General features: G+C 38.3%; 2 protein-coding genes across 8 annotated transcripts; one reads left to right on the forward strand and one right to left on the reverse strand.

Annotated features, from left to right (window-relative positions):
- The first annotated feature begins 1536 nt into the window (after window positions 1-1536).
- Window positions 1537-16761, forward strand: hgs (hepatocyte growth factor-regulated tyrosine kinase substrate). 7 transcript variants are annotated; one of them, XM_061712028.1, is made up of 20 exons: window positions 1537-1672; window positions 6524-6608; window positions 6760-6835; window positions 7419-7511; window positions 8176-8299; window positions 8466-8518; window positions 8688-8756; window positions 8890-9014; window positions 11960-12086; window positions 12204-12302; window positions 12394-12489; window positions 12615-12653; window positions 12765-12929; window positions 13049-13262; window positions 13346-13518; window positions 13605-13745; window positions 13865-14048; window positions 14821-14957; window positions 15056-15238; window positions 15334-16761. In XM_061712028.1, the coding sequence occupies exons 1-20, from the start codon at window positions 1636-1638 to the stop codon at window positions 15463-15465; spliced, it is 2352 nt and encodes a 783-aa protein (XP_061568012.1). In that variant the 5' UTR covers window positions 1537-1635; the 3' UTR covers window positions 15466-16761. The 7 variants fall into 7 exon arrangements, with proteins under 7 accessions (XP_061568012.1, XP_061568013.1, XP_061568015.1 ...); XM_061712029.1 differs by having other exon boundaries at window positions 13052-13262; XM_061712031.1 differs by having other exon boundaries at window positions 11960-12071.
- A 428-nt stretch (window positions 16762-17189) lies between these two features.
- On the reverse strand, window positions 17190-19675 carry zgc:103625 (methyltransferase-like 26 B). The gene is made up of 7 exons (XM_061712204.1): window positions 19580-19675; window positions 19286-19488; window positions 18226-18388; window positions 18080-18139; window positions 17934-18001; window positions 17502-17580; window positions 17190-17415 (listed from the first exon to the last, which is right to left on the reverse strand). The coding sequence occupies exons 2-7, from the start codon at window positions 19483-19485 to the stop codon at window positions 17368-17370; spliced, it is 618 nt and encodes a 205-aa protein (XP_061568188.1). The 5' UTR covers window positions 19486-19488; window positions 19580-19675; the 3' UTR covers window positions 17190-17367.
- Between the last annotated feature and the right edge of the window lie 1151 nt (window positions 19676-20826).

Genomic DNA, 20826 nt, shown 5'->3' on the forward strand with positions numbered 1-20826 from the left:
TCTCTGATTTTGGCCTTTTATGAAGAATATGCAGTCTAATTTAAATCATTTGTTTCTTCTGGTGAAGCTGAATAACTTAAAAAAATGGCTTCCCAGTAAAATTACGTTGGCACATAAATGTACCTACAACATGCAGCTAAATATTTTTCTTTAATTCTCTTTAATTCAGTTATAAAAAATAAATCTGCTTTCATGGATTACAGAATATAAAATATACCGTGAATGATTAAGGGATTGGTGTGCAATAATGTTCTTTTCTTGCTAAAGATGACATTTGTCCTTTAGTTAAGGTTAAAGAAGAGTTATTAAATCTGCAAGACTGCTCCTTTGGATTCAACCTTTTAGTCAAGCAGAGGCATGGTAGCAAAAATATAGTTTACACTAATTGTATATCAGCACTTATCTTTTCATCATTACACCCGCCAGGCTGGATTATACAGATGTATTACTAAACCGCATCTCAGAGAAACCTAACACCAGGGCTAGTACAATAAGGACTTACAGTAGCTTCCTCCCTGGTTATTGAATTCCCACTGATCAAATTGGCTTTGGAAAGAAGAGTCCATGAACCTGATGAACATCCAACAGTGATGTCATAGTTTCCTAAAATACAGTGTAAATACCAAACTCTTTCTTTTTTATTTATTTGTGTTTTATTGAACACAATTTATAAACCAAAACACACATTTATACAAACTGCTTGTGGAGGAAATACAATACAATATACAAAAGTAGAACATATGTCCAGTTTCCTGGTGTTTGTAAGGCCTTTGTCAGTAAACAGTAAGGCATTTTAATGCAAATAGCATAAACATTTCAGAAAGAGATTAAAATAAAAGATACTTTGATATATCAGCTAATAATTTTTTTGCAGAGTTTACCAAACTCTTTTATGATGGAGTATTAGGGCCAAGCTAAGACAAAAAAAAAAAAAAAATGGAAATTACGAGAATAAAATCATAATATAATGAGAATAAAGTCATAATGTTGCAAGAATAAAGTCGTAATAGAATAAAGTCGTAATAATATGAGAGTAAAGTCGTAATATTATTAGAATAAAGTCGTAATATTATGAGAATAAAGTCGTAATATTACGAGAATAAAGTCGAAATTTATGAGAATAAAGTCGTAATATTATGAGAATAAAGTCGTAATATTATGAGAATATAATTTATGAGAACTCTAACAGGAAGAGCAGTCTTCTCCCTGTGTTAAAATGAGGAATATTGAGCATCTTGTGAAGTAATATTTATAATATATTTAATATTATGACTTTATTTTCAAAATATTACGACTTTATTCTCGTAATATTATGACTTTATTCTCATATTATTATGACTTTATTCTCGTAATTTCCTTTTTTTTTTTTTTGTTTAGTTTGGCCCTAATACTCCGTCGTACTCTTTATATGCTTTATATTTATATGGTGTACATGTACATTGGTGTACTTGTAATGTCAGTAGATGGACGCTAGAGGGCGACATCCGCGCCGCGTCTCTGTTCCTGCGGCGGAAGTGGGAAGTGCTGCGCTGCTCCAGCTGCGGCTAACTGCTAACTGCTGAGCTAACACTTCAGCCTGAACGGTGCAAATACCAGGCTCCGTCTCGACAACCGCTTTGACACTCTCAACCAAATATGGGTAAAGGTGGAGGAACATTTGAGAGGCTTCTCGGTGAGTCGACAGCCCGGTTACCGAGTTATTAAGTCAAGTGTCCTCCTGCGAGTGAAAAGTGCGATGTTTTGCAGCGTATTGTTGTGTGTGTGGCCGGGGCTGTGGCTCTCAGGCCGGCCAGCTCCGTCCAGCTAACACACTCACTGCTATTGTTCCAGGGCCAGACCCAGTCTATTTGGTCTTTTTATTAACAAACTGGCAAAATAAAAAAAAGTTAGGAGACACAATGTTGTTTTTATCTGACAGGTATTCGACATGTCATTGCTGAGCTTACCTGTCAAGGTTTGGATTTAAAATTACGGTGTATTTTCCGACACCAGTCCAACCGAGGTCCAGTATCTTACATTTTAAGACAGATTTAGGAGAAATCCAAAATAACTACCTGTCAACCACTTACAATCTACAATTATGTGCTCATAGCCTGACAGGCCGACCTTTGTTGACACTGAAATGCTGTGTACTTCCTATGTATGTAGTTCCTGTAATATAACCTAAATGGAGACACAAAGGCGAATTAAAGCACATTTATTTATTTTAAATTGATTTTGAGTTTTTTATTTCGGTCCATTTGGATACAACATAATACAACATAAAAAAAAGGTCCAATATATTAAATGGCACCGAAAAGGTATAGGCTGAAGCCAAGGCTTATTATGCCTACCCTTTTATGAACCTCGACTCAGGAGGTTTTATACAAAACAAAACTAATAATTTGGGTTCAAACATTGAAAAAGAATGGATATATTGGACAAGAAACAAGCAAAGACAAAAAAAAAACAAAGATGAAAACAAAACGAAAAACATACTATAAATTGCAAGGAGTGATAAATTAAGTGGTTCTTGGCTAGAGGCTGTACAGTGCAGAGAGCAGAGGTTAAGAGTAGGGTGTGTAAAATATTTTTTAACATACCAAGTGGCTTACAGGGCACCTGGTATGATGTGGTGCTGCTTCACCACACTCCTCAGCTAAACGGCCATAGAGAGCGGTCATGCAAACACTTGCTTCAATTTGGTACTATCATGGTATTTATTATCATATCAATGTTTTATATTTATTTAATATTTTATTTAGAAACGTATTTTTGAATTTGGTTACAGTAGTGCATAGTTTTAGTTCATTTTCTAACTTGACTGGTATGTCGGCGAGGGTGCTGTTCGTTGTATTTAGATATGACACATTTGCTTAACAGTGATGGCACTAGTCAAAGGTTTACCTCATAGCTGATACATAATACATGACCAGTGACGTGTCCAGGAAATCCAGGCGGAAAAGCATAGCGTTTTTATTAATGTGAACCTAACCCTTCACTTTTCTGTCCTTTTAACATCTCAACAGGTTTGTTTATAGTTAAATATATTTAACCACTAATCTGCACGAAATTACGCTTCGACTCCTTATAGTAAGTTGGTGAAAAATGTAATTAAATTAGTCTTGGAAATAACATGTTCATAAGTTGTTGTAGTTTTAATCTAACAAAAAACATTTAAAAATATAATTAAATATCTTTATTTATGGAGTTCATCCTGTGGTATCTGTGTTGTGTGTTTGCATAAAACACACAGATGCTGGAAATTATAATGTATTTATTACAAATCTCCTTTGTGCAGTGAATTTCCTGCAAACCTCAAATAGTTACGTGAGATATTATGTCAGAGCCAATATATAATTCGATTGTCTTAAGTAAATGTTTATTAAAACCATTGTTTTATTGTTTTGATTTAGCCATGCAGTCAGTCTGCTCTTGACATAAAAGTTCATGAAAAAAATGCTTTATTGTTACAAAATGACTGACATTTAAAGAAACACAATACATGTGTTTTGTAAAGAAGCTTAGAAATGTTTTAAGACGATAGTCCAGTTCTAAAAAATATCATATTAATTAAAGCATCAAGAAACATGAAAAACTAGATCTTTACTGATTAATGAAATGCCACAGGCGTTAAAGAATTAGTTTTGAGATCGTTAATAGAACATATTCCTATTAATGCATATTATAGGAAGAAGATGTGAATGTTTTTTATACTCATAAGGAAATCTGACATATAACATAATCAGGCTTAAGTTCTACATATAGACACAGTATGCAGTTAAATGTGAAAATATTATTGATAAAAAAGATCAATTATTAAATGTCTGTTTAAGAGTAAATTACTATCTGGACAAGAGTATAGTACTTTTCTAGATATGAATGAACAGGAGTCAACATTATTACTTTAGTTCTCTTAGTTGCAGTTTCATACAAGTGGTTAGTGGTTTTTCACCAAAAAAGTGTAATTTGATTGCAGAGTATATGTTGTCTTGTTATTTATTTTTATTTTTTTGAAAGAAAGCTTGTCTACAGTATGTCTTTTATGAGAGTATAATCCAGCACATTAACAAAACAGTCTTTATCAGCTCAGGAATTACATGAACCTTTGGGTCAGGGCAAACTGCACTGTCATTTCTTTATGCACTCAGAGTTTGCACACAGACCATGTACCACTTATTTTCTCAAAACATGTTGTTTTGTCTTAAAAATCCATATTCCGCTAACTAATGGCATACTGTATTATGTTAAACAAAACAACAGTAGATAAAAGTATTTTCATTTAGAGATCTAGCAGATGATTTACACTTGGAGTAGAAAAAAAACTTTTAACTTAGTCAAAGGTTTACAAAATGGCTTCACATTATGTTTCTTATTCACCCATTAACACAAAAACTACCGGTGCATCTTGCATTTATTGTACCGTATGCAGTTTTGTGGGTCTTTAATTCCCCCACCCAGCAGCAGTGTGTGAGCTCAGTATCTTGAAACATGGAGGGGCTGGAGATGGAGCGATTGATTCTTTGATTGGAAGATAATCACTTTAGCCACAGTTGTGCTAATGGCTCTATACAAGTACAGGCTATATGAGCAGAAAGAGCCGAAGCTTCAAGTGTAACTTAAATGATTTGTATGACTTTTTTTCTTGCTCATTTGGTTTGGATGCTAGGGGAAAAGTATTGGTTTATATATCACACTTCATTTTGTCACTGCAATTTTCAACACAGTTACTATTGCTTAGCACATGTTCTCCTAATACGGTATCTTGCAGCAATACTTCAGATTTGCCTTGACTGTATGTTGGTATGTCCAACCAATTCAGATTGCTATCAAAATCGGTCTGCTATCAAATGGTTTGACTATGAAATAAGATTTGGGTGCTTTTATTTGTGAGGTGACAATTAGTTGTTTGTACTTTATCCAATTTAAAGATCAATGAACTAATAAGTTTCAAACTTCACAACGTGTATGAAGTGCATCATGACACAAAGGATATTTTTGAGAGTTTCAGGAAATGATCTGTTGACCCTCATAAAATTGAGTTGTACAAAACCAGTTATAAAGATTTTTCACTATATACATACGGTCAGAATGTATACAAATGTAGGAAATTAAAGATGTTTTCACTCTCTCCAGGAGTGCCTTATCAACAAAGATAACTACAGGCATAAGCCGTGTTTCCATTACACTTCCGCGCAAAAGAAAATCAATTCTCTCAAAGTTCGACAAAGGAAGCGCCGCAGGGCGTCTGTCTTTCCATCGATTGCTGTTTTTCAAATAATTATTTCTTGTCCTGCGAGACTTCTCTACAAAATAAAGAAAAAGAAAATTTCAACATTGAAGAAAATGGACGAAAACATCTTTAGTCTTTGCTAAATTATTGCAATTGCCGCTACCGCTGTTGAGGAAAAAGCCAGATGAGGAAAGCAGCGGATGATTATTCAAATGTCTATTCAAAAGAAACGCCCTTATGTAATGTATAATGATTAAGTAGTGTTACAGGACAACTGCATTGTATTATGAGGCCAAAAACAGCTTGAAACTAGATTTTGATTACTTTAGATTGACCGGGTATGTCACATCTAGTGTTGCCAGAGATGTGAAAATTCGCAAAAAGCGTTTCCATTACACTTTTGCGAATAAGTGGATTATCGAATCACCTGAGAGCCTGATGACCTCCTGGGAGCGTAAAAAGGTTCATTCGATATGCAGGAGTTTTTTCAAATTAGTTCCATTTCCATTACAGGATTTCTTTTACGATATTTGTTTTTTTTGCAAATCTAGGGGTAATGCGCATATACAATGTTTGAAACCTATAGGGCCATAAAAGATGTTGGAGTAACATTCATGGAAATAAAACTGAAAGAAATTCAGCTGCCTATTGTTGTAGTTTTGTAAAAATAAACCTAAATATTGTCTGGAAAATTATTTGTGGATAGTCAAGAGAAGACCAAAACAGACATTTTTGGTTAAAATAATAGGGACAGTTTTTTTTCCCCCCACGTAAATAGGAAAACATGGTCAACCATAAGAGCCATATTCCATCTGTGAAGTTTGTGATCGTTTATATGCGTCTCGATGGACCAATACATTTATAAATATGCTTTCTAAAGTGGAATGTAAACACAGCTGACTCCAAACTGTATTTTAAGAGATGATATTCATCCAACAACGTAACCTTCAGCGAAGAGTAAAATATATAGTTTAGAGTGACCAAACAAACTATTATCTCTAAGTTGATATGCAAGACTGATCAGCTGCTACTAGAAACATTAAGCTGTTGCTGCATAAAGGTTTATGTTGGTCACTCACAGAAGTATAATATCAGATACATTTCTCTCTAACTAAATGACCAAATTTTTCCAAAGGTTTTCCAAATTTTAATGGATGTTTGCATTCCTTAGAATTTGAGCTAGTGTTAGTTGAGTTTTTGGATCATGTTTATATATGAACATGCAAAATTTTGAAGGACTCGGAAACGTTAGCCACTGCATTTGATAATCATTATTCATGATTAATCTTTAATTATCTTCCTTAATTTCAGATAAAGCCACCAGTCAGCTGCTTTTGGAGACTGATTGGGAATCTATTCTTCAGATCTGTGATCTCATTCGACAAGGAGACACGCAGTGAGTTACTCAGCCTATTTCCTGTCACATTCATATGCTGAGATGTTGCAATGTATCGGTTTTAATGAAACTTTACTCTGACAATATTCTTTGTTTGTTGTTTTCAACATCTAAAATCTGCATTGGATAATGTGTGTTTTTGTAATTGCAGAGCAAAATATGCTATTGTGGCCATTAAGAAGAAGCTGAATGACAAAAATCCCCATGTGGCTCTTTATGCACTTGAGGTATGACTTATTTGCAGTGGAAAATATACTGGAAGCATGTGAGTTGTATACTTCATGTGTGTCACATTTTTTTGTCATCGTCTTTTTCAGTTCAATTTATGGTTACTTTATCCTGTAGGTTACTTTCCAACAGAATCTGATTGTGCTTGTAGAAGTCTGAGGAGCAGTTAATTCAGCCCCACCGCTGTTCTTTTCAACTACATTTATATGTATCTTTACATTTACATTTAACTTTTCATTATTGGTTGTCACATATGAGAAAACAGAATACCTTCAAGTTTTTGTCTGTCACATTAAGTTCCTTGTCACATGAAGATGAATGCTGATCCTTCTTATTTCTCCCACTAAGTGAAGGGACTGATCAAATGCATTTCTGCTTTTATTTGGTAAAATTTGTCACCCTCATGGTTTGAATAATCCCACTTATTTATTATTATAGTAATGTGTTGGTGCAAGCTCTTTTTTCGCAGTGCCAAAAATGCTCAATTGACATTAGTCAGCCAAACTTATGTGCGCCAACTCACTTTACTGAAACATTTACAATAAATGGTGCATAAAAAAATAATGTTCTTTCACGTGTCAGGTCCTGGAGTCGGTGGTGAAGAACTGCGGACAGACGATACATGATGAGGTTGCCTGCAAACAGACCATGGAGGAACTAAAAGATCTACTTAAGGTGATTTTTGTTAGAAATTACACTTTTCCTTTGTGTCACTCTTCATGTTCAGTTTACAATTAAGTTAAATAGTGTGAAACTCTAAATTCACATGTTACTTCTATGCTGAAATAGCTTAAATTAGCACATATGCCTTTGCCAAACTAAAATCAGATTCGGTGCAGCTTTGCATTAGATCTTTATTCTTCTCCGTGTAAATAAACGGGTATTATAAAGTAGGGTTATAGTGTTTTAATTTTTAACAGACAAAATGAGCTGTCCTCCATGTTTTGGCTGGAAGTGTTACCATTCTTCCAGCCTCTTTGCCTTGTTGGACACTGCTCATAACTATCTGGCAACTGACTTTCTTACACCAGATAGCAGCATTTGATTGGACCTTCAGATACCATGTGACACAGGCTCTACAGCCCATGTTGGTTTCAACTTCCTGGTGATGTCATTGTCTTGTGACAGGAGCATTTTTCTCAGGCAGACACTAGGGACTTCCCACCTCACTTGTTGCCATCCGTCTCAATGTTGCTAACTTCTGTTATTGCATGGAGAGCACAAAGACAGGAAGGACTTAAGAATGTAAAGGCATGTTTTACATTGTGTTGTTTGAATTTCCCTCGGAATTAATAAAGTATCTATCTATCTGTCTATCTATCTATTCTGTTACTTCAAGAAACAGACAGAACCAAATGTCAGAAACAAGATCCTGTACCTGATCCAAGCCTGGGCTCATGCCTTCCGCAACGAACCCAAATACAAAGTCGTTCAAGATACGTATCAAATCATGAAAGTGGAAGGTAAGCCTGCTTTAGTGGTGTTTTCTTTATATTTAAGGTCACTATTCTGAAAAACAAACTATAATCTCAGTGAAGTGTTGCGCTACACAGCATTTATTCTCATTTTTTTACTGTCCAGTTTTTAAAACCATTATGAGATTTACTCAACAATTCTGTTTCCCAACAGGTCATGTTTTCCCCGAGTTTAAGGAGAGTGATGCCATGTTTGCAGCAGAGAGAGTGAGTTTTCTATATATATTATTTCACCTCTTTTGCAGTGTTTGTTTTATATGGTACATTATTCCCATGAAATGAAATGCTCGCCATGACAAATTTAGGAGACTGATGAACAGATAAACATTCAGTAAACTTGTGATTTGATATTTTTTTCCCCCAATGCTCTGTGCAGGCCCCAGACTGGGTTGATGCTGAGGAGTGCCATCGGTGCAGAGTCCAGTTTGGAGTTATGACAAGAAAGGTAGGCTGGGCCTTGTTTGAAATAGGGCACATGGAGATTGTATAGTTTTCGTCTTTCCGCTGGAGCGCTTTGCTTAGAGTATTTGCTTAAAGTTTAGAAAGTGACCCTTGATTTTTGTTCTGTGCTTTTCCAGCACCATTGTCGAGCCTGTGGTCAGATTTTCTGTGGGAAATGTTCTTCCAAGTACTCCACCATTCCAAAGTTTGGCATTGAGAAGGAAGTGCGTGTGTGCGAGCCGTGCTTTGAGCTGCTCAACAAGTAAGTACCCTAATGTCCTGATGGAAATACCAAAGCTGGTGTAAAAACCAAACTGGAGTATTAGTGTGTGAAATGTGGTGATCCTGAATCTTAAGGTCAGGCTCCAGACTGTAACTGACTGGGTATATTTAAAGGTGGTTTTTAGCTTGGTACAAGGTTTTGTTTTGCCCCTGTAAAGATCTCTATGACCTGGAAAGTTAGGCAAAAGTTAGGCAAATATAGTCAAATGATCTCTGCACTTCACAACATAGGCATAGCATGCTTCTTTTGTTTTGACTATATTTAACAAATTTGAATACAGCTTTGTAACAGTATTCAGCCGTGCTTACCGTAATGACTTTACTAAGTCTCACCCCTGTCCAGTGACATCTGTTGGATACATCTGAGAGTTAAAAGCAACAAGATTATACACTGCAGGCTGTGGAAATATGGTGGATGGTAAAAATGGTGCAGAACAAAAGAAACTTCAAAAAATTACATCTGCATTGAGCAGAAGCAGCTGTGCCTTTTAAAGCAGCTCATTTATCTTTTGATTCTCAAAGAAATAATGTTCATTTTCTTCTTTTAATGAGGTCAGCTTAAGAAAGTTTTAAAACTGCAGATATTTTTGTCTGTTTCAGGGGGTTGATGCCACATATTTAACAACGTGTTCTCCATCGGTTGCTGGGAGTATGCCCACCGATGAGCGTACGCATGTGTTTCAGTGAGCACATCAGGGCAGAACCCGTGAGACACAACAGAGAAAATTATAAACACGTGGCTAAAGACATGCTTGCCGTGTCTTTGGGTTTTTTTCTCTGACACTAAGGCCCACATAGCTCAGAAAGTGCTCCCCAAAACTCGATAAAACGGTCCATAATGTCCAGCGTCCCCCTCACTTCTCAAAGCTGCCGATGGCCACTCAGCATACGTTTACGGTACTGTCAAGTGTATCATACAGTACACCATGAGAAATCCCTCGTTTTCCACGTTAGAAACACTTTAAAATCTTGATTTGCACCAACCATTTAGGAGTGACGGTGGTGAGATGCTAATGTTGCAACTGTGGGACTGTTGACTGTAAATACATGTGTGAGACTGCTGAATCTTTTCTGTGGTTGTATATCAAAAGTCCTGGTGGCACTGCAAAGACTCGTGTACGCAAAGCTCTATTTCCCTCCCTTTTGGTCTTGTCCTTTCACCTATTCACTTCAGAGTGAATCATCATCATCTTCTGTCACAAAAACTACCTTTGTGTCCTCTTTCCCTTCTGGTATCCTGTGATTTTCTCATAGTATCTTAAACAATCAAGGAGTAATGGTTATGAGTGCTCTGCCAAATCCTGTTGGAGAAAACAGGTCGTAAAGGGGTTTTAACTTGACCAACTTTGTTTATTTTTTATAGTGTCATGAGCAGCAAAGGTTGTTCATCACACAGCTAAATAAACCACGTATTTTTGACTGAAGAAGTCATTATCAATGTTTTCTTGTTAATTGGTGCATGCCTTAAACATTCTTAGGCCAATTTTAATACCTAATATGTAAATATAATGGTTTGCCATTGCACAACTCATAATCCGATTAATGTTTTCAATAATTGATAGATTAATCGACTAGAAAAATATCTAGATATCAAAGTGCTACGTACCTTCTGTTGAAAGGTTGGTCCTATGATAGAATAGAATACTTTATTGTCACTATTCATGGGTACAGTGAGATTAAAAGAAGCATCACCTTTCCAGTGCAAGATAGTGCAAACAGATACAAGAAATATAAATAATATAAAAAGGTTAAGGTGCATAAGGTGCATTTTTAAATAGGATCTCACGTCTTGATTTGACTATCTACAGATAATTACACATATTGATCTGAGGTTTTGTACTCCACTTTTTTTCCCACATTCTCATTATTTTTGTTCTTGATATTCACTCCACTCGTCTGGGGTTGTGTCCTAGGGCAGCAGGCTAAGCAGATCCCTGGTCACACCCTCCATTCAGAGGTGTTCCCCGCCCACAAAGAGAGAGACTTTATCTCTCCACCATGTCCTGTGTCTGAGGACTTCTAACCAGGAGCATCTAACCAGATTATTGAACCACCTTAGTTGGCTTCTCTGAATATGCAGTAGGTCTACTCTGAGTACCAGATGACTGAACTTCTCACCCAGAGTCCAAAAGAGACACCATTCAGCCTGTGGAGGAAACGTATTTCAGCAGCCTGTATTCTCACAACCCTTGTTTTTTTGTTCATTAGCCACAGTTAGTGTTCATAGATGAGGGTAGGAACATAGATCAACCCATAAACAGATACATCAGACAAATAAAGAGTCCTCATTACAGCAGATGCCACAATGATCCACTCACCGATGGCCAACTCCAGCCTTCCCAAGACCCCACCATAGTTAAGCTCTTCTATTTGAGGCAGTGCTTCTCTCCCAGACTGGAGAAGGCATTTCCAACTGAGGACCATGGCCTCAGATTTGGAGGTGCTGGAATTTATTCCTGCCACTTGACACATGACACTCTGCGGTGAACAGTCCCAGTGAGAGTTGAAAGATGCGGCATTGTGATGCAGACAAGACTGCATCAGAGCTGGGAACCCGAGCCCACTGAATCAGATCTGTGGCAGAACTGAGAAATCTTTTGTCATAAAAGTTGTAAACAAAATCAGCACCAATGAAAAATTCACCCAAAATGGATCTGATTTGCTCCCAGCAATGGAGACCAGAGTTTCTCCATTTGCAGAGAATGAATGAATGATTAATACTGTTGTTGTTACTATTGTTATTTATATTATGTTGTTGTGCGACTTGTGTGAGATTAGATTTAAACTTTAATTAAAGATTCTTGAACATTTCATTTGAAAGTTTTTATGTGCTGTTGTTTCTGGAGAGTTCTTGGTGTTTTATGCAACATGCTCTCCTCTGATTCACAAGGTTGTTTGTCCCTCCTGATCCCTTTTCCTTACCAGCCACCCCTCCCTCTCTCCTCCACTTAGGAAGGCTGAAGGAAAAGCCCCGTCCACAGGCTCCGCTGACCTGCCCCCCGAGTACCTGACCAGCCCGCTGTCCCAACAGTCACAGGTAATTCCGGAAAAAGTAGGTTGTTTTCTTATTCCTAATCTTTTCATAAATCCTTAGAGTTTTCAGATTCTCATAGTTGGTTCATGTTTTTTTTTGTTCCTATTCCCAACTCTTGCTCCTTTTGCTGTTTAGATGCCCCCCAAGAGAGATGAAGCAGCTCTGCAGGAGGAGGAGGAGCTGCAGCTGGCCATTGCACTTTCCCAAAGTGAGGCAGAAGAGAAGGAGCGGATGGTGAGTTGCCCACGAGAAAGTTCAATTTGCCCTTTTTAATGCCTGATTGTTGGAGGGTAAATCTAATGAATTGTAATATAATCACTTTCAGAGACAGAAAAACTCCTACTCAGTGTATCCCAAAGCGGATCCCACCCCCGTGACTTCTTCTGCACCCCCAGTCAGCACCCTTTACTCTTCTCCTGTGGTAAGACAAAACTTAATATTTATACAAGAAGACATATTTGTTATTGTGTTATGACCAAAATACTTTGAAAGTTTTGATTATTTCACAAGTATGTCTTATGATTGACCATCTATGCATTTATGCAGAATTCCTCCGCTCCACTAGCTGAGGACGTGGACCCTGAAGTATGTTTAGTTTATTATTATAATTTCCATTATTATTTTTATTAGTTGTAGTATCATTAGTATTTTTGATGGAGCCTTTGTCTTTAATTTTTTCACGTCACATAATTCCAGCTGGCCCGCTACCTGAACAGAACGTACTGGGAGAAGAAGCAGGAAGAGGCCCGGAAAAGTCCAACCCCCTCGGCTCCTGCTCCCGTGTCGTTGGCTGAGCCGCTTCCACCAGTCAGCCAGCCTGTGGAAACCCACGTCCCTGTCCAGCCCGTCAACATAGTGGAGGTATGTTTACATTTGACACCGATGGCAAATATTAGACAGAATTTCTTTATTTGTTTTATCTTTATAGTGGCCAAGGTATGACTGACTACTCACTGTTTCCTTGCCATTGGCTCTTTCAGCAGCAGTACCAGAACGGTGAATCAGAGGAGAACCATGAGCAGTTTCTGAAGGCTCTGCAGAATGCCGTCACCACCTTCCTTAATCGCATGAAGAGCAACCACATGCGTGGGCGCAGCATCACCAATGACAGTGCAGTGCTCTCACTCTTCCAGTCCATAAACAACATGCACCCACAGCTTCTGGAAATCCTCAACCAACTGGATGAAAAGAGATGTGAGTGTTGGTTTTGCATGTGTATATTTGCATACCTGCCTTCCTGTTGCATCCGGTCTGACTTCCAAACTGTATTTCCCCAGTGTACTATGAGGGACTGCAGGATAAGTTGGCTCAGGTGCGCGATGCTCGGGCTGCCCTTAACGCACTCCGAGATGAGCACAGAGAGAAGATGCGGAGAGCTGCAGAGGAGGCAGAGAGACAGAGACAGATCCAGCTGGCACAAAAGCTGGAAATAATGAGGCAGAAGAAGCAGGTAATAAAGTTAGCCCGCCCAGTAAGAATAGGGATGCTGTTGCCTTAATCTCGACTGTGGCAACAACTAGTTTCTCTGATCTCTAGGAGTACCTGGAGATGCAGAGGCAGTTGGCTATTCAGCGTCTTCAGGAGCAAGAGAAGGAGAGGCAAATGCGTTTGGAGCAGCAGAAACACACAATCCAAATGAGAGCCCAGATGCCTGCTTTTCCGCTACCCTATGCCCAGGTACATGCTGTAACAGTTTTCTCACTTCAAACAGAATAAACTGACTCACTCTGACACTGCATTACCTCCTCATCCTCTTGGATACATGTTTATTGATGGCTGAATGTGCTGGTATGCAGATGCAGTCTTTACCTCCCAATGTTGCGGGCGGGATGGTGTACCAGCCCGGTGCTCCACCGAGTTACCCGGGAACGTTCAGTCCTGCCGGCTCCGTGGAGGGTTCACCCATGCACAACATCTATATGACTCAGCCTGGGCAGACTGCACCAGGACAATACCAGGCCATGCCCAACCCTGCAGCAGGTGAGGAGGTCACCAAACACCTGACATGTAAACTTGGAAAGAAACTTCTTTTTAATAGCTTCTTACTGAGAATAGGGCTGGGCGATATGGACCAAAAGTCATATCTCGATATTTTCTAGCTGAATGGCGATACTCAATATATATTGATATTTTTTCTGTGCCATAATTGGGGTTTCCCCCAAAGCATTATAGCATAGCATCTCTGTTAGCTTCATTTTTTTCTGAGGCAAACCCCTTAAAAAAACAGTCAGTTTTAATACAAAGCCTCGTGCCAAATGTCACACAGGTTCCTTTATTAACAGAGGTCTGCACAATATCAAAATGTATAAAACAAATTAAATAAAAACAAACTGCCTGCATATATATAATAAAAATGCTTCTTGAATAAAATAAAACAAATATCCCTTTCCTGCATAACAATTAAATTAAAATACACTTTGCAATTAGACAGTAACAGGCAGACTTTTCAATTGAGGTTGACAGTTGTGCAAATAACAAAACATTTGTGCAAAACTCAAATAAAACATTCAAGTCAATTTGTCACAAAATAAGCTATATCAAAATCATTAAAAAAAAAAAAAATTTAAATCGATATAAACGATATTGTCTCGTACCATATCGCGTTTGAAAATATATCGATATATATTAAAATCTCGATATATCGCCCAGCCCTAACTGAGAACATCTAACCTGATTGATTGGTTAACTGATCATGCATTGAAAATGTTCAAATGCGATCTTTCTTTTCGTGACTGTCTCTCTTTTTGGCCAGATCCCAATATGGTTAATGCGTACATGTATCAGGCTGCGGGCACCAATGGGCAGCCTGCTCCTCCTCCAGGCCAGGCTCCACCCACTACCTGTCCACCCTACACCAACTATCAGCCCACACCAACACAGGCCTACCAGGTCTGTATGACTACAGTGTAGTTCTCTGACCATTACGTCAAGTACCACAGAAATATGTAAAACAATATGACTGACTGTTCTGTCTGTGCCTTGTGCAGAACGTCGTCTCTCAGGCACAAAGTATGCCCCCCATGTCGCAGCCAGCCCCCTCCAACGGTATGGGTTATATGAGTTACCAACCATATAACATGCAGAACATGATCTCTGCTCTGCCAGGACAGGATCCCAACATGCCTCCCCAACAACAGTACATGTCAGGCCAGCAGCCCATGTACCAGCAGGTCAGTCGTGGCTCACACTGATGTTGGTTTCAAGTCATCTCAGTCTCATCCTCACTGGTCTTTTCCTTTTTTCCTTTTACATTCCTCTTTGCAAGGTTGCTCCCCCTGGTGGCCCCCAACAGCAGCAGCAGCAGCAGCAACAGCAGCAGCAGCAGCAGCCACAGCAGCAGCAGGCACCTCAGTCTGTCCCCGGCAGCACAGAGGCACAGCTCATCTCCTTTGACTAAAGGTTCCCAGGTGTCAGGAGCCGACACACTACACCTTCTCTCCTCCTTTGGTTTGTCCCCCTTCTCCTTCCGGATTCTGAGGATGCCCTTTGGACACACACACATGATTCTCACCATCCACCTTGCTGTTATCTTGTGGCAAAGTGAAATATTGTGATGATGTTGCAGAACTGTAGTTCTCCTTGCTCTCTCTCCTCTGAAATATGGGAACCTGGTGGGGGGAAAAAAGCTGTGATGGAGAGCACCATAACCCAGATCCTCTATCTATCTCCCTCTGTTTTTCCAACTGATATGTATGTAGTATTTCCATATTAAATGAATAACTCAAGTGCAGAAATAGTAAGTGATATTCAAGTTAAAATGAATAAAAACATCATACTAATTTAGAAGATAAAAAGAAGACAAAACCATCCTTTATCATATTTTTCTAAAGCAAAATTTGCATGTTAAATTGAGATTATTTTCTGGAATTGATATGTGTTATTGCGTCCTGTTTTAACAGTCTGAGCAGTGATTGAGAGACGCTATAAGTGGTTTTGAAGAGGTTGTTGATGTCTCAAAAGAGCAGTCTGTCGGTAATGAAAGCACAGTGAGAAGCATTGAATAAATGGGAATAACTCGCATCTCCCGGTGCGTAGCTTAACATTCCAGTTGTAGTTTTCCGATCACATTACTCATGCACACAGACTGGGGGTCCTCTTGTTTTAGCATTTATTTCTTGTGTGCTGCTTGGACTGTTGAGTGTCTTTATGTTGTTTCTGAGATGACAAAAACGCGTTACAGGGATTGTACATTGTGGGAAGAGTGTTAGATAATCTGCTGGGTGGCTTTCTAACCTTCACAGAATATGCTATCACAGACGGAATAATCGAAATTCACTACTAGTTACCGTGAAATAGACGTAATAAACTCAGTACAGAATCATAATTGAAATCTGCATCTTTTAACTGAAATGACTAGTGTTGCCAAACATAAAGCACCATCATAAGGCTGGAGGCATCAAAGAGCCTTCACCTGTGATTGACTGCAGGTCGCCTCAGGGTGCCGCGACCCGCGTCCAGGTGGCTGTACCTGGCACATGCCGCATATGAAGTTCAACTGGACTCTCCTGAAGTGAATTTAACTATTCAGTAATGTGGAAATGTAGAGTAAAAGCGATGTGCTGCATGTATGTGTCACTCTTTCAGTCTGTCATATCTGTAACTTTTCAGTTTCCACCTGTGAACTTCTGTCTCCCATCATACTGACTTTAATTTTGAAATTTATATTTAATAAATATCAGGTTCTTATTGTCCAGTGGCCTCAATTTTTTTTTTTTCTTTTTCTAAGCTGCCTGTGATTAGAAAAATAAATGTGTACAACATGGCAAACTTAAGTCATAGTTTTGTGTCACATTTACAAATATGCCTGTTGTGGTTATAACAACACTGACAACATTAATTAAATACAAACCAGACTAAACACAAAACACAGCAATTAAAAATTGTTTAAAAACGACAACATAGAATACACTGAAGTAGAGACGGTGAAAGAAACTAAAAGTGGTTCCAAAAAGGAAGAAAATAACTTCTCATTTGCAGAAAAACTGCAGGGGAAAGATCCATTTATTTATTCATTTTATATACATTAGCAATTTCAATTTCTAATATTCATTCAAAATGTATAAGAACCTAATCAATGTTTTCACTTGAGCAGTGATGCATTTCTTTGCTTCACTATACATTTACAAATGTATATATAATGCAAATCATCTTCCCAGTTCCAGGCCTCCGTCCAGCTCCATACATCGTAGATACCATATTGGCATAATGTCCAGTGAAGTTTCAAAACCTCAGCAGTTGTTTTAAAACAGGTCTGCACATTCCCAGAAAGCACGAGTGAATCCATCCAATATATTACATATTACAGTTTTCTGAAAATGAGGCATTTGTAGTAGTCATCCATCTCGATCTGGAAAGGAATCATTAGAGGCATAAAATGATGAATTGCTGGTGGTGACTGATATGATCACTTCCATAAGCTGCATCGTGTCTCACCATCCTCTCCAGACGAAGCCCATTCCCATAGGCCAGCTGTCTGAGGACATCAATATCTGGAAGACCCCACTCTGGATTCCTTTGAAACACATTTAAATATTTCACAAGTGAGGAACATCCTACCTGCAGAACCAGACCAATCACATGATTTTCTGTAGCAGTTAGGCTGACTGACTTCGGAAAAGACTCTTAAAGACGTACATCCAAGTGTAAGTGTTTGAAATTTGAAATGAAATGTTACTCTAAGCATGATTGAATGACTTAGCATTCTACAGGCTTTAAACAAGGAGTTTAAACAGGGTAACATTAATGCAGTAATTTAACATTGCAATGATTCTTCTGACACTTAATGATATAATTATATATAATTGTATATAATTGAGTGATGACGCAGCACTGCTGCACCCAAGTGTGTCAAAGAGTTTCACTCACAATTTCCGAAGTTCTTCATCCAAGTCCTCATTACAACTTGGTGTTATGATGCCATTAACGGCATATACCTGCAAAAAAGAGGACATTTTAAAAATTGTTTTATTATCATACAATTAGTGTAAAATAAACCTGTCGTTAGAACATACCCCGTAGGTTATCAAAAGTCCATTTTGTTTGAGGATTTGACCCGATCCACTGAAAACACCCTTTGGAGTCATAGATAACAAGCAGTTATCAAGTTTCTCAGCTGCATAAGAAAAGCCACTTAACTTTTTATAATATTTATATGTACCTGTGCTGTTTTGAAGGAGCTGTACTGCAGTAGGTTTATGGCAATGATGACATCACAAGAGTTGCAGGACAGGCCTGCCCATTTCTCCCAGGGTTCGCTGGCATCCAGGTGGACCGGCTGTAGCACTGTTGTCACATTGGTCGCAGCAATATATGCCTTGATACTGTAAACACAATGTGTTCATTGTTTCATCACAACTAAAAAGTATATATATTTATATATGTATATGTAGTACTGGAGTTGAGGGGGGATGAGGGGGGATGGCACCCCCCCCTGAAATAAAAACGGTCCAAATCATCCCCCTGAAATAATAACGGTCCAAATCATCCCCCCTGTAAAACTGCCATCCCCCCGATCCATCCCTTATGTCATTTCATCAATGAATATGGTATTACTGCGATTTCAACATTTAGAGTCATCACCAGAAAAATAACTTATTTGACAATTTTCACCCGTTTCAAGTAAATTTTCACTTGAAATAAGTAGGAAAATCTGCCAGTGGGACAAGATTTATCTTCGTATTACAAGCAAAAAAATCTTGTTCCACTGGCAGATTTTCCTACTTATTTTAAGTGAAAATCTACTTGAAACAGGTGAAAATTGTTGTTTTTTCCAGTGATGAGTCTTGTTTTAAGTGTAATGAGATTTTTTTACTAAAATGAGACATTTTAACTAGAAATAAGACAAATATTCTTGCTAAGATTTTGAGTTTTTGCAGTGATCCATTTTACGTATCCTGTGAAGGACAGAATCATATTGATAAATTCAGAAAACTGTTTTTATTTTTGTGTTTTGATGTATTTGATGTAAGCCCAGTGGATATTTAAAGCTTACAGAAGGCTGCATTTAACTGCTGCTATGTCATTCCTGCAGTATTTCTGCAGGTGTTTTGGTCAATGCTATTATTTGTAATATATTATATTATTTGTAATCAGCACAAATTATTTGTCCCCATATGATAAAATCCACCATCCCCCCTGATTTCTTTTTTACAACTCGAGTACTGTGTATATGTGCAGAAAGCTACATAACAGTTTAAGAACATTTTTTTTATAAGAACCTGTCCCGAGATTCCTCTTTGATGTCAGAGGGCTGCCATGTGATGAAGGGTATCTTCTGGGCAAACCGTATGACATGCTGTCCAGTTCCCGAGCCCAGCTCCAAGCCAAACAGCTCCCTGTGGGACTGGTCGTCCAGCACGTCTTCAAGCACCGAGCAAAGACTCTCCCAGTTCCTCTCTGCCTGAGGAGACACCAGCATGGCCTGGAGAAAGAGAAAGAGAGATCATGTCAATATTTCCTTCAAAAATAACCAGAAAAGGGAATATGATTCTCTGTCAGTAAATGCAGTGTACCTTTGCTTGAACTGGATAACAAAGGCAAGTGGGGAAGTTGCATATTGGTGGGGAGCGTAGGTGGTGGATGACTGTAACAGCAGATGGGTGCACAGATTACCTGGTTAAGAGGATTCCCTCTGTGCTCCTCCTTGGTAGAGTTCAGACAGGACACACACACACACACACTCACTCTGAGAAACACAATTTAAATAATGCATACAATAAATGTTTATCTGAATGATAAGGTGCAAATATTTTTATATAAAAATAATAGTCCACTCAATATTATAGGAATAATATTGAAAGATCTGCGTGTCCGTTTGTCTGGTGCACCATAAGAAAACCAGTGAACAGAATCAAAGTTATTACAAGCTTTATTATATCATGCACAATGTTTTTCAGCCGGATGTACACACCTCTCTCAAACCACAAAGGTAGGAGAGAAATGCACACAGTGGTCATCGATCCGGTCGTATTTATACTAAAAAGGGAAGTGTTCTTTGTACGTGAACCCTATCTGCCAAACATATCAGACCTTCAGCCGTATATCCCTGTTTATTGCTTCCTACTTGAGATGTCAACACAGATAGCGGATGAGACCCATCAGTGTTAAAACATATGTTTGTCGTCATTATCTTCACCTAAAGAAACACTATTTAACAGCCTAGTCATAAAACAGGAGTTTAACCTGCAAATAGAGAAAAACCACCAGTGTAGAATCTTATAGAAAACCCTTCAAACCTTTAAAAAATTTGATAAAATTCTAACAATATGAATATAATACATGTTAATAGTATAACATGTATTGTATTCATATTGTTAGGATTTGTGATGTACTAACTTAATACATTACACCGGTCATGAAATCATTACACTGGCTTCCAGTTAGTCAAAGGATAGTTTAAAATCTTACTGCTGGTCTACAAAGCACTGAATGGTCTTGGACCAAAATACATGCTTGATCTGTTAGTTCCCTATGAAGCTCCCAGACCCCTGAGGTTCATCTGGATCTGGTTTGTTGTGGTTCCCAGGAACCAGAACCAAGCAAGGTGAGGCAGCGTTCAGTTATTCTGCTCCTCACCGGTGGAACAAACTTCCTGTAGACCTGAGGTCTGCTCCAACTGTCAGCTCCTTTAAATCAGGCCTAAAAATCAGAATCAGAATCATCTTTATTGGCCAAGTTTGAACATTGTCCAACAGGGAATTTGACTCTGGTTGTTTCGCTCGCTGTATTTAAAAATAGCAAACAGTAAAGTAAATAAACA

The sequence above is a fragment of the Cololabis saira genome, chromosome 21 (assembly GCF_033807715.1).
Source record: "Cololabis saira isolate AMF1-May2022 chromosome 21, fColSai1.1, whole genome shotgun sequence".
Lineage (NCBI taxonomy): Eukaryota > Metazoa > Chordata > Actinopteri > Beloniformes > Belonidae > Cololabis > Cololabis saira.